Source organism: Rhinolophus sinicus, linkage group LG03 (assembly GCF_036562045.2).
Source record: "Rhinolophus sinicus isolate RSC01 linkage group LG03, ASM3656204v1, whole genome shotgun sequence".
Classification (NCBI taxonomy): domain Eukaryota; kingdom Metazoa; phylum Chordata; class Mammalia; order Chiroptera; family Rhinolophidae; genus Rhinolophus; species Rhinolophus sinicus.
Genome location: NC_133753.1, coordinates 4,402,762 through 4,422,409, shown reverse-complemented (window position 1 = coordinate 4,422,409; position 19,648 = coordinate 4,402,762). Strand labels below are relative to the sequence as shown.

At 53.3% G+C, this 19,648-nt stretch overlaps 1 protein-coding gene across 3 annotated transcripts in view; it reads right to left on the bottom strand.

Moving 5' to 3' along the window:
* Positions 1 to 2,718: 2,718 nt before the first annotated feature.
* LOC141570500 (tryptophan--tRNA ligase, cytoplasmic) overlaps positions 2,719 to 19,648 on the bottom strand; it is a 32,174-nt gene continuing 15,244 nt past the window's right edge. For all 3 annotated transcript variants that reach the window (XM_074326930.1, XM_074326932.1, XM_074326931.1), the window contains 9 exons: positions 17,313 to 17,526; positions 16,210 to 16,318; positions 14,493 to 14,612; positions 13,754 to 13,936; positions 10,217 to 10,317; positions 9,314 to 9,426; positions 8,940 to 9,113; positions 4,848 to 4,988; positions 2,719 to 3,892 (listed from right to left, as the gene is read on the bottom strand). In XM_074326930.1, coding sequence (XP_074183031.1) covers positions 3,731 to 3,892; positions 4,848 to 4,988; positions 8,940 to 9,113; positions 9,314 to 9,426; positions 10,217 to 10,317; positions 13,754 to 13,936; positions 14,493 to 14,612; positions 16,210 to 16,318; positions 17,313 to 17,526 — 1,317 coding nt within the window. In that variant the 3' untranslated portion in view covers positions 2,719 to 3,730. The remainder of the gene's footprint in view (positions 3,893 to 4,847; positions 4,989 to 8,939; positions 9,114 to 9,313; positions 9,427 to 10,216; positions 10,318 to 13,753; positions 13,937 to 14,492; positions 14,613 to 16,209; positions 16,319 to 17,312; positions 17,527 to 19,648) is intronic.

The window sequence follows — 19,648 nt, the reverse complement described above, 5'->3', positions numbered from 1 at the left end:
GCAATTCGAGCCAGCTGCCTGGCCCCAACACTACCTGGACACCAGGCTGCAAGCCGCCTTTCCTTGGGGCTTGGAGGAGGGAGGGGTCGGTGTGTCCCGAACAATGCTGGGTGCCCAACACCTCACACAGGTGATGCCGGGTGAGGAAACAGCTCAGAGGGAGCTGGGCTTGCTGAAGACCACGCAGCAGAGAGGGTAGGGGGACTCGCGCCTGCACTTCTGAAGCCCCAGCCCTCTCCCTGGCACCACATGCCTTCCAGTGACGGGACACTGGGGGCAGGACTGGCAGATGCAACACAAACCTGTTGAATGCCCACTGCAGCAGCCCTCTGGTAAAGCCACCCCACACCCGCCTTGATGACGCTCAGACACGGGCCTGGACCATGTCCTTGGATAGAAGAACCTCAGGTGTCCTGGCCAAACTCTTCCCTATTCCCAGAACATGTGGGTGAGCCCTCCTCTCTGGCCTGCTCTTGTCACACTGACCCAGGTGTTTGATTACACCCTGTGCTCTCTGCAGGAACGCCCTGCCCCTTGTCTGACTGGCCAACTCCCCACCCAGGCCTCACCTTCTCCAGGAAGCGCTCCCTGCCTGGCCACCAGGCTACTTTTAGGGGTCTCTCGCTCTGTCCCCACGGGGCCCTGGGTCATCGTGTGACCGCTCCCCCTCCCCCCTGAGACTGCACCCCCCAATCTCCCCAGACTGTAAGCAGCTCAAGGGCCACACATGCCTGATTTGGAATATCTCCAGCTCAGGGCCTGGCACACGGAGGGTGCTCAGGGGGTGGGGAAGGAATGGCTGGATGAGGAATGAAATCCTGTGGTATTTCCTGGAAGTTCATCCAGGTTACAGTTAAAGATGCTAAGGCGGAGCTCTGGCCAGGTGTTGGGAAAAGGGTGTCAGCTAACAAGTTTTCAATCATTCATCAAAACCCTGAGCCTGGTTCCGCTCTTGGCAAGAAGACCGCTAGAGTACCCACTTGCTCCAGCCTCGCAGGCAGAGTTATGGCAGCACTGCTGGTTGGGGAAGGTGGGGACCACTGGCCACTGAGCAGCTAGCCCGCCCATGCTGGGGAAGTGGCTTTGCAGGAAGGTCCTCGCTCTCTACCATCTCTAGGGGACAAGGCCCTTTGGATGCCCGCCCAGCCCATCTTTAGAAACGGGAGGAGGAGGATGGGGAAGGGAAGGGGCGGGCGTAGGATCACAGTTGGCCAGAGCTGGGACCTCCCACTAAACGGGCCACCTTACAAAGTCCAGGCCACACTGACATTTCAAATGGGAGATGAAGGGTTGTCCCCCAGGAGTCCCCACAGCTGCGTGCGGGCCTCTGGGATGCCCTCACTCCGGGAGAGCTCGTCTGTCCACTGCTGCAGGCGCCCAGAGCCCCCTTCCCGCTCTGGTTCTGAAGTGCTATGCTGGACGTGTGCGTCACTGGCCACTTGGTCACAGTCCCCCATTCAGCTCTCCACTGCCATGTCGTGTGCTCTCCATGCTTTGTCCCTCAGACGCAGCTCAGCTGCTCTTCCCACCAGGTTGGGGGATGAAGGGCAGCAAGCAAGGTCTGACGAGTGGACGTCAACAGGCACAGCTCTTCTGGCAGAAGCCCTTGCACTCCGGGGGCTGGGAACGGACCCGCACCTCCCCCAAACACCTGCCTCCCCCAACACCTGCGGGGCCAGCCCTTACCTGTGTATCCTAATCCTGGGATTGCTCAGGGAACTTGAAGTACCTAATGGTTTTAGCAAAATGGGGGGGTGGGAGGGTCTGCAACCCTAACCAGCAGTGACTTGGATGAGTCACCTGATCTGACCCAAGGTCCTGCTCCCAAGACCCAAACATGAAGTGTCCTGTTTTATAAGGGAGGTGAGGGGGTCCTGAGAGGTTAAGTGACGTGCCCAAAGCTACAGAGCCGACACAGCCCCACCTTTTAGTGCCCCAGTGATTTGCACTCGGGCTGGGTGGACACTGCCCTGGGGACTTCACACATGGCCCCTCATTTTCTCCGCACACTTGTATCCGTGATGTGGGCACAAAGGAGCAAGAAGAAGTCACATCAGTTGCCCAGGGCCACACAGCTGCACTGTCCTCTGTGGGGGGCAGCCAGCCAGGGGAGTGCGGCTGGGCGGGGAGACACGGACGTGGTCAGGCTGCACCAAGTGTCCCCAGTGTGGGGACCTCAGAGCCTCGTGCGAGATGGTCCCTCTGTGTGTGAGGAGACACACAGCGATGTAAAAGTCAGGACAGGCCTGCTCTGTCACAAACTCAGTGTGTGGCCTCCACATTCCCTTCTCCTAAGGCTCAGTTTCCCCATTTGCAAAATGAGGAGGGGCGAGTAGAGTGAGCCCAGGGCTCTGTGTCACCTGGGCCTGTGCCCTGGGCCCCATGTGAACGGGCGCAGCCCAGCCTGCAGCCTGGCTCCTGTCAGGGCACAGCACCACCTCTGACCCCATGGCCGCTCCCACGCCCACAGAACGGCCTGTGCTTGGATCCTGCACCGGCTGCCGGAAACGAGATGAGGTGTGAGAGCCAGCACCGGGCTCACCAAGGCAGATGCCGGGGCCTGCTCTTGGTGCCATGGGGCTCCCAGGACTGAGCGCCCCATCCCACCCACAGCCCCAGGGGGACCCCAGTGCACTCAAGGGCCATGCACAGCGGGGCCGCAGGCTTGAAGCGAGGCCTCCGTCCGCCCTCAAACCCCAGACTGCACAGCTACACAGGTGGAACCAGAGGCAGTTTATTTATGCTGACGAGTGACATAAGGATACAGAGCTCCGGCGTGGACCCTGCGTCTCCAGGAAGGCCAGACGCCTGAACCAGGGCCTTTCCCTGGTGTATTCTTCCGCTTTCCCAAACTACACAGGGCGCCTGAGTGAATGGGCTCCCACAGATAGCACTGAGGGCCTCGGGGGCTGCTGTCGCTTTCTGGCCACGTCCACCTGCCCGGGGACACGGGCAGGGCACTGCTCTGTGCAGACCGCCATGCCAGTCAAGTGTCAGGACAAAAGCGTCTGCAAAGGCAGCAGACTCCCCTCAGCCGGTGGCAGAATCAGAGTAAAGTGGCCACTGGTTTTCCAGGTGGAGTGTGAAGGGTGGTTTGTTGGAAACAAAATATTCCTATGTTCAGGGGAAAATGGGTGACTTCTGGAGTAGAATGCGTGCACAGGCTGGAATTTAGTGAGTGACCTGGCACGTTTCTCCCACAAGACAACTTAATAAAAGTGGCCAACTTTGGCCAATATTCGGTGTAAAAACAGCTCCAGGCTGGGTCAAATGTGTAACACAGCGTGTAGCTAGCATTTCTCTTTGTTTTTTTTTGGGAGGGGATGGGATTAGTTTTATAATAATAGCATTTGGATTCCAGAATGCACACGTAGACTACAGGGTCTTTTATGAGTAGGTTTCAGGAGTATATTTGGAAACGCAGGATGCTTTCAAATGCAAGTTCTGCTGTGGGCCAGAGAGGCTGGCACGGGCTTGTGCCAAAGGCTCCACGTCTTGGGGCTGCTTCGTGGGGGAGACGCCAGCTGGCCTTGCCTGTCTGAGCTCGGCACCCAGTCGGCTCACAGGGTGCTGCCCACCAGAGACAGAGGATGACAGTACAGGAAGAAACAGGATTGCCAAACGCACAGGGCTTACAGACACCAGGCCCACTAATGACCACGTGACAGATTCTAAGTGAAGCGGGGATTACTGCTGAGTTATGTCTCTAGATGCAGATATAAAATGAGCGCTACTGAAAGTCGTAGGACAGCTGCCGGGGAGTCATGAACTCTCTCACGATCTCGTCCGTGACCTCCTTGCGCCGGGCCTGGTGCTCCGCGATCAAGGGCTGCAGAACCTCGATGAGCTCCTTCTTGAGCTCGCCCGTGAGCATGGCCCCACTGGTGTAATCCTGCCGGACACGGAGCAGGTGAGAGACGGCTCCAGCCGCCGGGCCCACCCACGCGGAGCCCAGCAGTACGACAGCCTGGACCTTAAGCTGTGCTTTTCTGAAAGGGACCGGGACTCGGCCACGCCAGCTGGCTGACTTGCCCTGTCACCGGGAAAGGACCGACGGGAGGGCCACCCACGTACCCTGCGCTGGGCCCGAACCCCAGCACGCCGAGTAAGCTGTCGCTGCCCCACCTTACTGGCTTCTATACAATCTCTGCTGAAGCGTTTCCATGCTTCGTTGTAATCCACACTCATAGAACAAACGTCCTCAAGTACCCAGCCATGATGCAGGAGCACGGTAACGAGAACACATCACCTGCGAGGCCAGCTCCCCGGAGGCGCTGCCAGCATTTTGGCCTATTTTTCGATGTTTCCCCCCGGTGCATTGTATTTATACATAACTGTTCTCACTGCATCTCCAGCTTGATGTCCTTTCATCACTATGGGACGCATGTTACCCTGTGTCACTGAAACTCCCGCCAGCCACAATCACCCATCCTGGAACAAGTTGTGCTTCACACTCCCTCCATTTAAGCCTGTTCTGAACTTCCTGCCGTTATCGCTCTGACCATCTTTGTAGGAGAGCTCTTCCTTATTCAGGATTACATCCTTGGAAGATTCCAAGAATTGGAAAACCCAAGGCAAAGGCTGGGACTGCCCTCTGGGCTCTCATACCCGAGGCCTGGCTGCTCACTGAGGCCGTGCCGGCAACCGCGGCGCCGGGGAGCCTGGGAGCATCTGGTTTACAATCACTGCAAACACAGCAGCCACACCAGACCCTGTTTGAACTCACATTCCCCTGAAGACCAGTCAGATGAAGGCCCTTCAGGTGCTACTACATAAATGGCAGTGAGCCTTTTCTCTTTGGGAACTATCTGTCCACGCAGGTTCTTGGCACATGGGCCACATCTCACCTTCCTGATCTGCTCGAGCTTGTCGTCGTCCTCGAGGAAGAAGGTCAGGTACATGAAGGACACGTCCACGTCGCAGTTGCCCCCAAACTGCCTGTGTTCCTCGATGGTGTCTCTCCCGCCAGAAAACGCGTGCTTGTTGACCTGCGCCAGCAAGGGGACACACAAATGTTAGCCGGGCCTGGCTGCCCTGCAGGTGGACACCGGCTGGGACTCAAGCCAGTGACGGCTTGTGTGGCGTCAGATCCTGACCAAAGGGACCAGAGGCTCAAGGACGGCGGGAGGAGCCCCTCACACTGTTCCTTCCCGCCAGGCCTGGGTCCAAGCCACAGTGGGGCTCACGGCAGGGAGACGAGAGCATATTAGCTTGGAACCCTTCACCTCCCCAGAGACAAGAACGGAGTCAGGAAAGCTGAAATCGGGAAATGTCCTCGAGTTTTCAGGTGGCGAGCTTTAGAAGGAAGACGAACACAAGCCGTCTCAGAGTAACAGGTGATGAGGGTAGGAGCGGACTCCACCAGGGGCAGGCGGTGCTGTCACTGGGAGACAGGACAACCTGGCCCAGCCTCCTGGCTGCTGCCTTCTCCACCGTGAAAGGCAGAACGGGAAGCAGAGCACACGGCTCATGAGGGAAAGCCAGACCCACAAAAAGTGTGGACGTAGGAAAGGCCCTGCCTATCACATATGTTTCAGGAATGAAGAACGACAGACGCAAACCAAGAGAATGTGCTTCAGGAATCATTGAAGAGAGGCTTAGGGAAATCAGGGCCACGGGCGAGAGAAGAAAAGCCAAAAAGGAGAGACAAACTTCCTTCAGCGTTCTTTTGACAAGTATCTGAGAAGCCTACTGTGTACAAAGGTCACCTCATTTTGGACATGGGGAACAGGGTGGGTCGAGTTGGTAAATTCCAAGTGGAGATGTTAAGAAGTTTCCCCACGACGGCCACAGGACAGATTATAACTGGACACTCTGGGACCATCTCGAATTAGCAGGTGACCGTCAGCCACACGGGAGGCCAGAGAAACCCATCTCCTACTGGTGGGTGCAGCGAAGTGCTGCTGGGCGGGCGGGCGGAGTAAGGACAAGTCAAAGGTCACCGTCCTTCTCCTTAACAAAAAGGAAGTGAGTCGTATAGTAAAATTAGTGATGCATACTGCAAGGACTATGGAGAACACAAAACAAACGAGAAAACTGCCTAGTCTTGAGCTCTCCTGAGGTCTACGTGCCCTCGGGCAGGCGCTGAGTATCTGTCAGAGTCGTGTGGTGACCTCTGCCCCATTGGTCATCTTTCTGGGCGCAGAGTCCCAGGCCCGGCCAGGCCGGTGCTGGGCCTTAGGAAAGACCCTGCAGAACCAAGAAGAAAGTCTGGAGGGTAACCTGCCAGGGGCTCCAAGGGGTGGTTTCAAAGGCTACCCGAGGGCCCTGGGGCAGCGCCCAGCCCTTGTCTGAGAGGAGAATGAGGAAGTGCACGTCTGTGGCATTTTTCCCAGATGCATGGGCACAGCCACCAGGGTGAGCCCCTCGTCCAATGGTGGCACACAGCCGATGTGCCCCAAGTAGTGGCTGTTAAGATTATGGAAACAATTAATCCCCAAGGACCCAATGAACGTGGTATTGCTTTCTCCACGTTCTAGGTAAAGACAACGAGCCTCAGAGTGTCCAGAACCTGCTGTGTGTGACAGTGAGAGGTGAGCCAGGCTGACTATTCCTGGGACACCAGGTTTCCTAAAGTGGCTTAAGTTGTGCTGGGGTTGGGCCTGGCCGGGCCTCAGGGAAGCTGCGGCCTGATTTACAGGAAGGCAACAGGAAAATGGGCAATCTTGGTGGTGGGGCCCGGAATGCCATCGCAGGATCCAAAATGGTGGAAATGAGTGAGGCACCAAATATGATTCCCCGTAACAGGAAGCAGGAAACCATGCCAAGTGGGGCTGTTTGGGCTGAGGGATGGAGACTTGAGTCAACGATCCAGCTCCAAGAGCCAGTGAGCTTTGGCTGCTCCAATCCAATGGGACAGTTGAGTTGGCCTGCAGGAGCCCCGAAACCCAGGGTGGGGACGGGCCACTGGTCTGGAGCTGGGGACAGCTCTGGGAGCAGGGCATTAAAGGGGCCCTGTGAGCAGAAATCACACGTGGGTGACCAGCAGGCTAACTGTCTCGAGCATCTGTCCTATACGAGGAGATTCCTACTTCCAGGCTGCCTGTGGGAGGCTCTGGGAGCACCTGTGTGACAGCCCAGGGGAGGCCCGTTTTGGCCTACCCTCCAAAGGAGCTGTCCAATTATTCACTTTTTCAACTAAAATCCTAAATTTGGGCAGCACTCGACAGTTTCCAACACTTTTTGTACATGACCTCATGTAAGCCCTGCCTCAAGTCTGTGAAGGGGTACAACCACCCCCTTCACGAACGACACCTGGATAGCTAAGGTCACTCACCACCTGCAGGGCCAGATAGTGGGGCTCCTAAGTAGGCCACGGGGGACCCATGCAGGTGTGGACCTGGGTTACCGTCCCCGCCTCACTGTGTCCCAGCTGTGAACAGGGCAGCTGCCTGACCCCTCTGAGCCTCGATTTCCTCCTGTGAACAGTCATGGCCCCCCAGGCGGCTGTCAGCACTCGATGAGGTGGCACAGGGCGGGTGAGCACCAGCCGCGCTGCGGGCCCCACACGGCTGCTGCTGGGGTTCCTGGGAGGGGGCTGGAGCAGGTGCCCTCTCTCTTGGCTGGCATGGAAAGTGAGTCTGGAGCTGAAGAGGGCACGGAGATTGAGAACAAAGGCCTGGCCTGACCCTGTCCAGCCCCAGGCTGCTCGTGACCCCAGTGGCATCTGCAGCCTGTGCGGTTACTGCCCTCATACTCACTGCTCACCCACCGTGTGGGACTTTGCTGGTCCTTAAGCGAATGAAAAATGACCCAAAGCCAAAAATGACTTCTTTCAAACAACTTCTCAAAAACAAAACAAAATGACTACTCTGCTAGAGGGAACAGGAGTTTCCCTCCCCTCTCTGCATTGACACTCTGGAAGTTTCTGCCAGAGCGAAAGGGAAAGAAAAAGCCTGTTTGCACCAGCTTCCCCCGAGGCTGGGAGGGTCAGTAGTGCACATTTTCTGGAAGTATCTTTCCATATTAACGGTTTCCCCATTGTCAAACAGAACCTGCCTGGGACTTTCCAGAGGGTCAGGGGACTGGCAATGACTCAGACACTTGCACTACATGCTTCAAATACAGTTTCTGTCACTCCTGCTGGAATCTTTCAACACACACACACACACACACACACACACACACACACACTTGGCTCCAAGTAAAATGTCAACAGGCTTGTGGGGCAGTGAGTACGTATGCTGGCAGTTCAGTACCGAGTAACAAGTGCGGCCCTGAAAAATAAGGAAGCCCAAACTAATTCTTATCTCACGTTTCTCTGGTGACTCGACAAATATTTACCGAGTGCCCGCTGCATGTTGGGCCAGGTGCAGCACTTTGGGGCTGGACAGGACTGTCCGGTCTAAGGACATTTATCAATTCTGTGTCTCACTGAGAACTCTGGGAGAAAAGCAACCCCTGAGCCTCACACTGGCTGCTCACGGGCCAGGAGCTCTCTGCTGGGTTCCAGTGGTGGCGACTTGGTCAAGTTGGTCACGCCCTCTGGGCCTCGTCCTTCTCATCTTTAAAAGGAACACACCACTCTTTCCCAGTGAGAATTAAAATGAGAAAACACAAACAGAGCACCTGGCCCATCTCCTGGAATACCACCGATGCTGTGTACATGTGTGCACCTGTGTGCATGTGGGTGCACCTGTGTACATGTGTGCGCCTGTGCACCTGTGTGCATGTGTGTGCACCTGTGTACATGTGTGCACCTGTGTGATGTGGGTGCACCTGTGTCCATGTTTGCACCTGTGTCCATGTTTGCACCTGTGTGCATATGTGTGTACATGTGTACATGTGTGCATCTGTGTGCATGTGGGTGCACCTATGTACATGTGTGCATCTGTGTACATGTGTGCACATGTGTACATGTGTGCACCTGTGTACATGTGTGCACATGCGCATGCGGTTCTCCTTACACAGGCTGACCCTCTGCCCCGGAAAGTACTCACCTTGTTCTTGATCTGCTTGGCCGTGTCGATGAGGAAGATGGAGGAGTTGGGGTCGCTGGCACTCATTTTGGTCTGGGCCCCCTGCAGGGCAGGGAAGAAGGTCGAGTGCAGCAAGGCTGGCTTAGGATAGCCGATCCTGGGGGCAACGTCTCTCGTCATCCTGAAGTAAGGATCCTATGGGGACAGGGTGTTTTAAGGACGGCTGGAAGAAATGCGCCAGCCTTTAGCCCAAGGACGACACCTGACGGACCTTCACAGCAAACCCCCAACTTCCAAGCAGTTCACAGGACCGACTCCCCACCCCGCCCCCTTGAAAGCTGCCTTTCCCACTGGAGAGTGCACGGATCCCCCTCGACACCCCGCTGCCTCCGGACCTGGTCGATGGCACAGGGAATGAGGCACTGGACATCTGTCCTGTCTCCGAAGATCTGAGGGAACGAGTTGCTGAAGGAGGGAGCAGCCTGGATGGCGGGAAAGCTGATCTTCCCTGCGAGCGAGGACAGAGTATCTTTCTTTACACACGAGGCCAATTCCTGTCTGGTTAATTAACCCAGTGAAAGAGATGAACAAAATAGGCTCTCTCCCCATCAGAAAAGTAATAATCATTAGAGAAAATCTGAAAACTACAGAAGAAAACAATCTAGTCCAAATTTGTGTCTTCATCTGTTTTCTCTATTTCTACACATTTCTATGTTGTGATTAAACTCCGTTATTTCCCCTGGCCGTTTTCACTTTGTAGCATTGACCCATGTTGTTAAATGTTTTATCGTGTAAACAAATGTATCACGTGGCATTCAACCACTGTCTACCCACTGGGCATTTAGGTCGTTCCTCACCTTTTAATTGTTAGAAGCTATGGTATCTTGGTACGTGAAGCTGTTGGCCATATTGTGGGTGTTGTTGCTAACAATACTACTGCTGTCTGCTTAGACCTGCAGAGGGGGACTTTGAGGTCAAAGGGTATGGATCCTGGTGTCGCCCTGACAGGTGGTGCCGGGCCAGTGCACCCAGCCGCGGTACTCGGTGCGCAGACGCACACCGCGAGCAGCGCAGGAACCCCGGAGTCGTCCGCACCCTTTCCCACTTTTCTCGAAGCCTTAAAATAGATGACCGAGGCGGGGCAGACAGGTACCGTGAAGGACAGCTCCACACCGCCCAGGGAACTGGCTCCTTGGGCTTCCAGAAAAACCCACCTCTGGCTTACTATTTAAAGAGACCAATTGCAGATGCTGCCATCTGGGCGACCGCTCGGCTGGGCTGGGGGCAGGGGGCCTTACCGATGCTGTCACTGTCCGTGAAGCCGAAAATGCCCTTGACTTGGTTGAAGGTAACGTGCTTTTGAATCTTCACCACGTTCCTGTAGAAGCCTGGGCTGGACCTGCAAAGACGATCAGAATCAAACCCCAGGCCCAGAGGGTGGCCTTCCGCTGAAACCCACGGGGCGATAGTGGGGACGGAAGTGCCCAAGGCCACTAGAGGCACAGCGGACACCCTTTTACCTGTGAGTGCACCCGCAAGGCTGAGGCTAGTGTGAAATCAACGCAAGGCAATAAACCACAAGCAGTGAGGTCAGAACATGACCAGACTCCCACTGGGGGGCTGACAGGAAATGTTTCAGTTCTGCCGCCTCAGTGGTGGAAGGTGCTCTGGAACTTTAAGCCTGGGAGCCACCCGGAGCACTTCTGCGCTCACAGAACAGACAGACTGTCCTGTGTTGTGCAAGACACCTGCAACTGTTACCAGATGGAGTGCGGGACAGGAAGCCACGGCCCAGCCAGGCAGCCGGGCTTCCCTGCCTCTGGCCACCACTGCCCCCTCCACAGGGGGGCAGCCGTGCTGCTTGGGCAGAGGGAGCCCGCCCCGGCAATAGGGCTGGGCCACAGTGGTTCAGCAACAAGGCTCTGTCTCCTGTTTGGGGAAGGGTGTGGATACAAGGCCTGGATCTGTGGCAGCCATTCTGCTACCAGAGGGAACCAGGCTAAGGATGAAGCAAGCACAGAGAGGGGCAGCCCAGCTCTGGGGTGTTTGAGCAGCATTTCTGAAGAAGACCGCCTTCACCCTTCCTGGAAGACAGGGCCCTCCATTGTCGCAGAGCTCAGGCTGTGCAGGGTGACGCAGCGGCCACACATGAGGCTTTGCCACTGGTGACAAGTAACAGACCTGGCTGCATCCCACGAATGATGGCTAAGGACCAGTTTGCCCCAGATGTTAGAGAACATCTGCCTTTCACACTCCCAGGATTTAAAGAACATACCCCAGATTAGCTCACAGACGGCCAGTGATGGGTGTAACGTTGGGGACATTTTAGATGGTAACATTTCTGACCAGGCCAGGCACTGCTCGAAGCGCTTTACGTGCAGCACCTCAGGGAGTCATCACAAAGCTCTGCACACAGGTCCTCTTTCCCTCCCGACCACTGAGGCCCCTTCCTTTGTCCTCACAGCACCTATCACCTGCTCTGTTATTTGTTAACTGCCCGACTGTCCCCGTCAGAGGGTGACCTGATAGAGTGGTTGGATAACTGTCCTGTTGGCTCCTGTAACCCAGCAACAGTCTGCCAAGCAGCAGGTGCTGAATAAATGAGCTGGTAGCGGACAGGGAGTGGGTGACGCATTGTCCGAGTCACACAGTAAGTGGTGGGCAGGATGTGCGCGCAGGCAGGGCACGCTGGGCCCTCCGCCAGACCACCCCTCACTAGTGCCAAGCCACCACTTCTCAGGAAAACGGAGGCTCAGAGATGTGGGGACTTGCCCAAAAGAACCAAACTGACGGGGAGCAGAGCTGGTTCTGAACATCAGCTGTCTTTCCAGCCCTCCTGACTCCCGGCAGGAAAGCCCCGTGGGCCCACACACGGGGCCAGAAAGATGGAGGGGATGGGAGGTGGGAGGCGAGAAGCCGCGGCCCCTCCAGACTTCTCTGAGGCGCCCTGGCTACTTTGCCCCCGTCCGAAGAGGGTGGGCTTGGCTTTGTTGCATTTCCAGCTCCTGACCAGGAAGGAGATTTGTTAAATCAAAAATCCAGATTTGAGTTAAATTTTAATCAATCAATCAATCAATCAATCAATCTAATAAAAGGCAAAGTGCTCACCTAGAAGAAACTGTTAAAGGCAATATGACATTTGCAAACAGGATTTAACTGTTGAAAGTCTTTCCTAGCTTTAGGTTCAATATAACATGCCTTCCTAAGAAGAGATAAGACTCTTTGGTTTACGTATCACCTGAGTTTTCAACCTCACTCTATGTTTGCAAAGAAGAAGGAAGTTCTTAGCGAGAGGGAGTGGAGGCTGCAAAGTGCAGTTACCATGGAGAAAACTTGGGGACCATGGCCACAGCCCGAGTTCTCTGAGTACTGAAAGCAGGCTGGGCCGCGTGGCGGTCCTTGCACGTGGGCTGCCCATGGCGTGCCCACCAGTCAGTCATCACCAGGGACCTAATTTACCAGAGGCGCCTGCTTCTGCACCACCAACACCATGTGCAGTGAGGCAGCAACTTCGTTTTGCCCACTGCTGTGTTCTCAGGGTCTGGGAGGGTCCCTGCCACAGAGCGCACACTGTGACTACTTGTTTTAGTGACCTACAGGGGACAGGAGAGACGGCCACCCCTCACCCTGAACCAGATGTGGCCAAGGTGGAGCCTGGGTGCTGGGCACCCCAGGGGGCCTGTCTGCATTTGGCTGCGGGAGGAACAGCTCCCAGGAAAAGGCCACCCGTGATCACGTGTTTGGAAGCAAGCGTAGGAATCTGTGAGCTGGGTGGGGTGGGGTCATGGGAGCGAGGAGAGCGTGGGCAGAGAAGAGCAAGGGCAGAGCTGAGGAAGTGGAACCACGATCTGTGCCATCCAGGTGGAGGTGGCAGTGATGCTAGAGGAGCGGGCCAGATCACAAAGAGCTGGTGTGCCCAGTGGCAAGTGAGAACTTTCTCCTGATGCCAATGGGCACTGGACAAGGCGTGAGTGGGGGGACAAGGCGTGAGTGGGGGACGAGACCAGATGTGTGCTTCCAGGGAGTGCCAGCTGGCAGGGGGCCGGGGCCAGGAGGGGCTGCACCGGGCAGGGAGAGGCTGCACGAAAGGACACCAGTGACTGGGCAACGCCTGCGCCTCCTGGGCGTAAAAAGAGCAGCAGAACCCACGGTGTGTCTATGGGTTTGGGCAGTTACACCAGGTCCTTTTAAGGAATGAGAGGCGAGAAATAAAATAAAGTGCCATGAAAATTATAATAATGGACATCCAAGGTCTCAGCTAATCCTACTTCATGGACAGACTTGCTCACTCCTGGCCGCTAAACAGAGGTGCCTGGACTCGAACCCGAGTCAGTCTGCCTTCTTTATAAGGTCACGTTTCTTCAAGGACCCACAGTGCGTCTGCCCACAAGGAAAGCGATTTTTAAAAATCTAACATTTCTCTAACACATTCTTGGTATTCATTTGGGATGAAGTTCAAGGCCTCAGAGGTTGCAGTTGAAGGAGTTTCAGAATGACATGTTCGGGCCCATTAAGTGGCTGATCAAAAAACCAGACTGAGGGAATTGTGTAAGCAGTGCGTGTTTGCTCTGTGGGGAAAGAGAAAGGTACCCTAACTTGGCAAAACTGACTGTCCTTGGAGAGGAAACACGGTGCAGAAGCACTTCTCTGTCACACTTGAGGATGGAAATCAGAACTGGTAAGTAAAACCAGTAAACCAGATCGGAACATTGAATAGAGGAAGAGAGACAGTGAGCAGACCGTACAAACGTTTCGGATGTTTCCTTCTGCTGTGGTCATGAGGACGCAGGGTCTGCACCTACTCAGTCAGAAGCAGCCAAGCGTTTTCTCCTTACCCCATGTAGTCAAGGTCAGAGAAGATGAAGGTCTTGTTGATGTCAAAGCCGCAGGCGATGATGTCCTTGGCGTTCTCCACGGCATAGCCGTGGGCCTGCTCCAGGGTCAGGTCCTTCCACAGGTACTTCTCGTCATCTGTCATCTGGATGACCAAGGGCACGTTGAACACATCCTGCAGCCACCTACGAGACACGGGGAAGAAGGCTGACATCTCATTCCCCTGCAGAAAAATGCCACTTTGCATCTGAAAACACAGTTCCCACTAACCATGTGTGTCACACACTTCCTGGTCTACACAAATCACACGATCTTACGCTGCCGTGAATCTGATGACTGACAACGATAAGGGCTGCGACCATGTGTTACCTTAGAGCGCCCTGCAAGTCAGGTCTAGGCTGGCTGTTTGATGTGCTTTATTTGTAGCCTTACAACGATGTTACGAGCGGGTGTTATTATTTCCATCTTGCAGATGTGGAAGCTGAGGTTCGGAGAACTGGCCTACGGTCACGTGGACAGGGAAGTGAAATAGGGCTGGCTGATCTCCTCATCACCCACGCTGCTCTAGTGACACCAGGAACAAACGAAGTGAACGCAGGCCACCAAGGTGCCAATTCCCGAATACTTTGCTTGTTCAGCAAACGTGAGCTGGTGTTGTCTCGTCAGTTCTAGACACGGTTTGTAACTAACACTCCCCACTCACTAATAAAAATGAGAGAAGTCACACGATGCAACACTTACTTTGTGAAGATAAATGGGATGAGGTGACCCACGTGCATGGCTTCGGAAGAGGGGCCCCTGCCCGTGTACAGATAAAACGGCTTCTTGTTTTCATAGGCTTCCAGAACTTGATTCATGTCTCTGAAGGGAAAACAGAAACAGTGGAGTTTTTCTGAGAAAAGCATCACGGTGCTAATGCTCATGTGGAAATGTTGAGACAATACGGATGATACTAGTTTGTCATTCTTGGTGCTTATGTTATAAAAATGACAGGAAATGTCTTCTTTGAAATGGTTCCTCCTGTGATTGTTTTGAAAGTGTAAGACATGAAGGTTTGGAAGAATGTGTTTAAAAGATGGACACGGTTGGGCAGCCACTGGAACTCTTAGAATTCTTCTAAATATCAACATCCATATACCATCTGCTTTACACACCGCCCTGGGGGTGACAGCAGGCCCCCACCACACAATCCTGGTGTAGCATCACCCAGCCCTGAGACTCTGGAGCGAATGAGAAAATCCGAGGGTTCCACATAGTCCTGACCGAGGGAGGGGAGCGAGAAATGTCCCTGGGAGTTGAGAGATACAGCCCCCAGCTGGAGAGTTGATTTTGGCTCCCTCAGCCGGGCTGGGACCACCTGTCTTCATCTCGGACTCACCCTGGAATCATCCACCCTCCCCCAGGCCTGGGGTCCACAGACAACGCAGGAAGGGTCTTCCTTCCTGGCTGAAGGAATGTCTGTTTGCAGCTGGACAGTACATGCTATACCTCACCCACTTCCCTATTTTACAGATGATACAATTAGATAGAGGGATGGTCTCAAATTTGAGAATGGCCAAAAGCTTCAGGTCCCACGCCTCCATCCACTGACACCTGCTACAGCATGGAGGAATCTAGAAAACATGAAGCTCAGTGAAAGACGCAGACACAAAAGGCAACGCGTTGCATGGCCTTGTGAATACATTAAAAACCACCGAACTGTACACGTGAAAAAGGTGAACCAAGTCTCAGTAAGGAGAAAGCTTTGACTAGACTCTGCCCAGAAAGAGGGCTGAGCGGGGCCTGGCGCTGCCTGTACACAGAAGTTGAAATCTTTGGGCAGACTGATGACTGGGACCTGTGTTGTTCTCCCAGGACCGTGAAGTGGGTCAGAACAGGACAATCCTACCTCGGACCATAAATTCCATGAACATAGCCTTGAAAACAGGCCAGCCCGCCCCCTGAGGTGAGCTGTGGGGCGGGAGAGGCAGAAACCCTGGTTCTGATGTTATCTGCACGGCGCCCAGGGCCTCAGGTGGGGAATTCTGTGCCATGCACACTCTGCTAGTTTCTCTTTCGGTATTATTCATGAGCAGCCCACTACAATAGGAGGAAGATGGTACAGAATTGCAGGAAGACGATGTTTATCGCGTGGGAAACGCCGGCTGAACTTGGACACAGTAATCCCTTTTGTCTTGATGGCAGTTTACAATACAGTCTGGCATGAATCTCATCTGCTATGAATGTAACCTTCACCTTGTGAGGAGGGCAGTTTACAGATGAATAGACTTAGGGTCAGAGGGTGAAGGGACAGGCACGACCCCACAGCCAGTTACTGACAGGGCAGCAGGTGGACCCGAGACTTCTCACAGCCGGCTTCCACTGTCCCCGCAGCACCTGGAGCCCGAGGGAACAGCTTCCTGATGGTTTTGTGACTTCAAGACAACGGGCGAGAAGCCCTGCGGTGAACACCCCTGACCTGTGTGAGAAGAAGATGCCTCTGCGGAGGAAGCGGTGGGGTCTCTGGCCTGTGGCTCTCTCTATCCGGTTAATCAGCTCTTTGTCAATTTTAGTGCTTCCGAACCGAACTGGAAAATAGAAGAGATGATTATCTTAGGCGGTGGGAGGCTTGGTGGTCAGGTCTAAGTGAAGCGAAGGGAAACACTTGTGCTCCACGTGCCATCTTAATGAACCCAAAGACCTCTGCGCCTTCTGCTCTGGGTCTTTCCCCCAACACAAAGTCTGTGTCTTTTGTATTAACGGTGACAGCTGAGATCACAGACAGCAAAACAGGAAACAAATTACAGAATAAAACAGTGTTTTGTCTGGGATCAGATTCTGACAGAAAACATATCCAGAATGCAGTCCAGCTAGCAACTTCTGACACACGTGCACGCACGTAGCTTATTGCTTAAGGTTTCATTGATATACACGGACAACTATACTTTTTAATATTCTTTAACTGTTGAACTGAATTAACGCCTGTTCTTAAGTGAATTGTCCCTCATTTGTAGTCTGTACTTACATCGTGGAAAACGGTTTTGACTGGGATAAGAACATTGTAGTGCTGTTTCCTCTTTGATAATTAGTGCTGATCTCAGAGGAGACTTTCCTGAGCAGGAAGCCCCTCAAGGATGGTGTGGCCACGCTAATGTGCCTCCTGTGAGGAGTCACCCTTCTTAAGCTGACGCCCAGCTCTTTTAGCTCCATAATCAGTATCACTGACAGGGAACCTTAAGTCGTCTACGACTGACTCGTAACCACTAAGTAAAAGACAATTTAAATGACTGCAAAGACGCCCATTTCAATAGACCTTTCCCAAGTTCTGAGTTGCTCAAAAAAGGAAAACGGTCCTGCTGAGCCGTCTACTGCACATCATTACTTTGCAATCAGTTTTATATTGTTACTTTATTTAAAAATCATCCTTTAGGAACGTAATGCACCACCAAAGGATTTCAGGACCTGTTTTTTTTTCTTGACATTGAAGCTTGACTGGATTTATGAGGAATTCAACAATGAAAACATTCATGGAATCACCTGAATGGAGTCACTTCTAAAAGTTTGGGTTTTCCCCGGACGTACCAATGAGCTTGTCATAATCGATGCCTTTTGCACTGCTCGTCTGTACCGTCCACGGGTCCACAAAATCCTCTTCAGCTTTTGTGGCTTCTGGCTTATCACCACCCACCGGTGCCGGGTTCCCTGGAGGGCAATCGGGCTTGTAATCATCCCCCACGGCAGCTTTGTAGCTCATTTTTAAAGATAACAGCCTCTTTAGTGCAGAATCAATTTCATCCTGAACATAGGAAACACGGTGAAGGATGAAAATATTAATAACATTACCATGTCCTGAATGTCACAGCTGCTGCGCGGCAGGCGCTGTGCTAAATGCTTTCACACGCATTACTTTGTTCAGTCTCATGACAACCCTATCAGGCAGGCACCATTGTCACTGTCCTTTTCCAGTTGGAGAATCTTTGAGACACAGAGACGTGAAGGAGGTTGTACGTGGACACACAGCAAATCACAGGCCCGAATGTATTTTATCTGTTGTCCGTGCTATGGATTACCAACAAACAGCAGGGCAGAAACACAGCGACACAATATACACTGTTGTTTGTGACACAGGTAACACACCAAAGAGTTCTCAAAGACCTCTGATGCCAGAGACCATGCAGGACGAGCTCCCTTACTCGAGTATGCTGACTTCTGCATTGGAACTGGTTTTTTCATTCCACACAGGTTGTGATGAGTACCTACATAAACTTAAACAACCATGCCACCAACGATACTAACAGCAACTCCAATCGACATCATAAAAACAGATAAAGGCAAGGAAAAAATACGGGCTTTCAGGTCATAAATGGAGGAGGGATTCGAGGCAAAGTCTCACTACTGCATTTTGGAGTCTTAGCTAGCTGTCTGAAGTGTTTGCATACTTAATGTTTTAAAAATTAGCATAAGAGGGCCGGCCAGTGGCTCAGGTGGTTAGAGCTCCGTGCTCCTAACTCCGAAGGCTGCCGGTTCGATTCCCACATGGGCCAGTGGGCTCTCAACCACAAGGTTGCCAGTTCAATTCCTCGAGTCCCGCAAGGGATGGTGGGCAGCGCCCCCTGCAACTAAAATTGAACATGGCACCTTGAACTGAGCTACCGCTGAGCTCCCGGATGGCTCAGTTGGTTGGAGCGTGTCCTCTGAACCACAAGGTTGCCGGTTCGACTCCCGCAAGGGATGGTGGGCTGTGCCCCCTGCAACTAGCAACGGCAACTGGACCTGGAGCTGAACTGCGCCCTCCACAACTAAGATTGAAAGGACAACAACTTGACTTAAATAAATAAATTTAAAAAAACAAAACAAAACAAAACAAAAAAAAAACCAAACCTATAAAAAAAAATTAAAAATAAAAATAAAAACACTTTCAAAAAAAAAAAAAAAAAAAATTAGCATAAGAAAAACAAATGTAAAAATGTCTCCTGGGGTACTCTGGGCATCTATTAAAGACCTCCTCTTCAGGGAGGCCACACTAGCCACCCCTGGAAGCCTGGCATTTAAAAGAGCAGCCCAAATTAGTCATGCTATGCCCCAAAGCTCTGTTTACTTCCCTCACTGGCCTGGCTGGATCAGATGCAAACAAAGAATGTCCACAGTCCAATTCGTTTGCCAAGGGAAATACAAACATTTCTATTTAGTGTTTTCACATAACGTGCCATAAACTGGGTTTCCCAGTGGAGAAACACAGCAAGACCAACCTGCATTCAGAGCCGCTGCAGCAGGCACGGCACCTGGGCCAAGTTGTCTGTTCTGGCAGGGTGATTTTATAGACAGATTTGTTTCAAACTCCGAAACTATCTATTATTTGTCATTTAAATGAGTCAGAGCTCTGTAACCAACACCCCATGGATTCACCTCATACAAGATGGGATGTTTGCCCAGGGTAGGTAGGTAGGTATGTTCCACTCACGACTGAGGACGCGAGAGGAACAAATGCTCAGATGTCATGGAAATACTGGACCTACACTGCTGTGAACTCACCAAGAAGTTTGGGCGTTAGTGGCCCCAAAGGGGGAAGTGAGGGTGAAAGTGGGTTATAGAAACAGGAGCTCTGCTTGCATGTCTGTTTATGAAGCAGTTTTCAGCTCTACCCCAGGCTTCCTGCCCCACCCCCAGAGGTGTCGTGTCTAAACAGGAAGAGTTACAGTGTCCAGGTGGGCACTCTGCACGCAGGGGCAGCACTGAGAACAGGGAGCTTCAGTGCAGGACGACACAGCCACACACAGCATTGCACTCAGCTGCGTGATGCTGGCGCCAGCCCTGCACCCTCTGGACAGCAGACTGGAGGAGCCCCCTCTGCGGCCCCAACGACCTCAAAGAAGAGATCTAAAGACCGGGACACTGCAGATTGCACCACAAATGGGAGC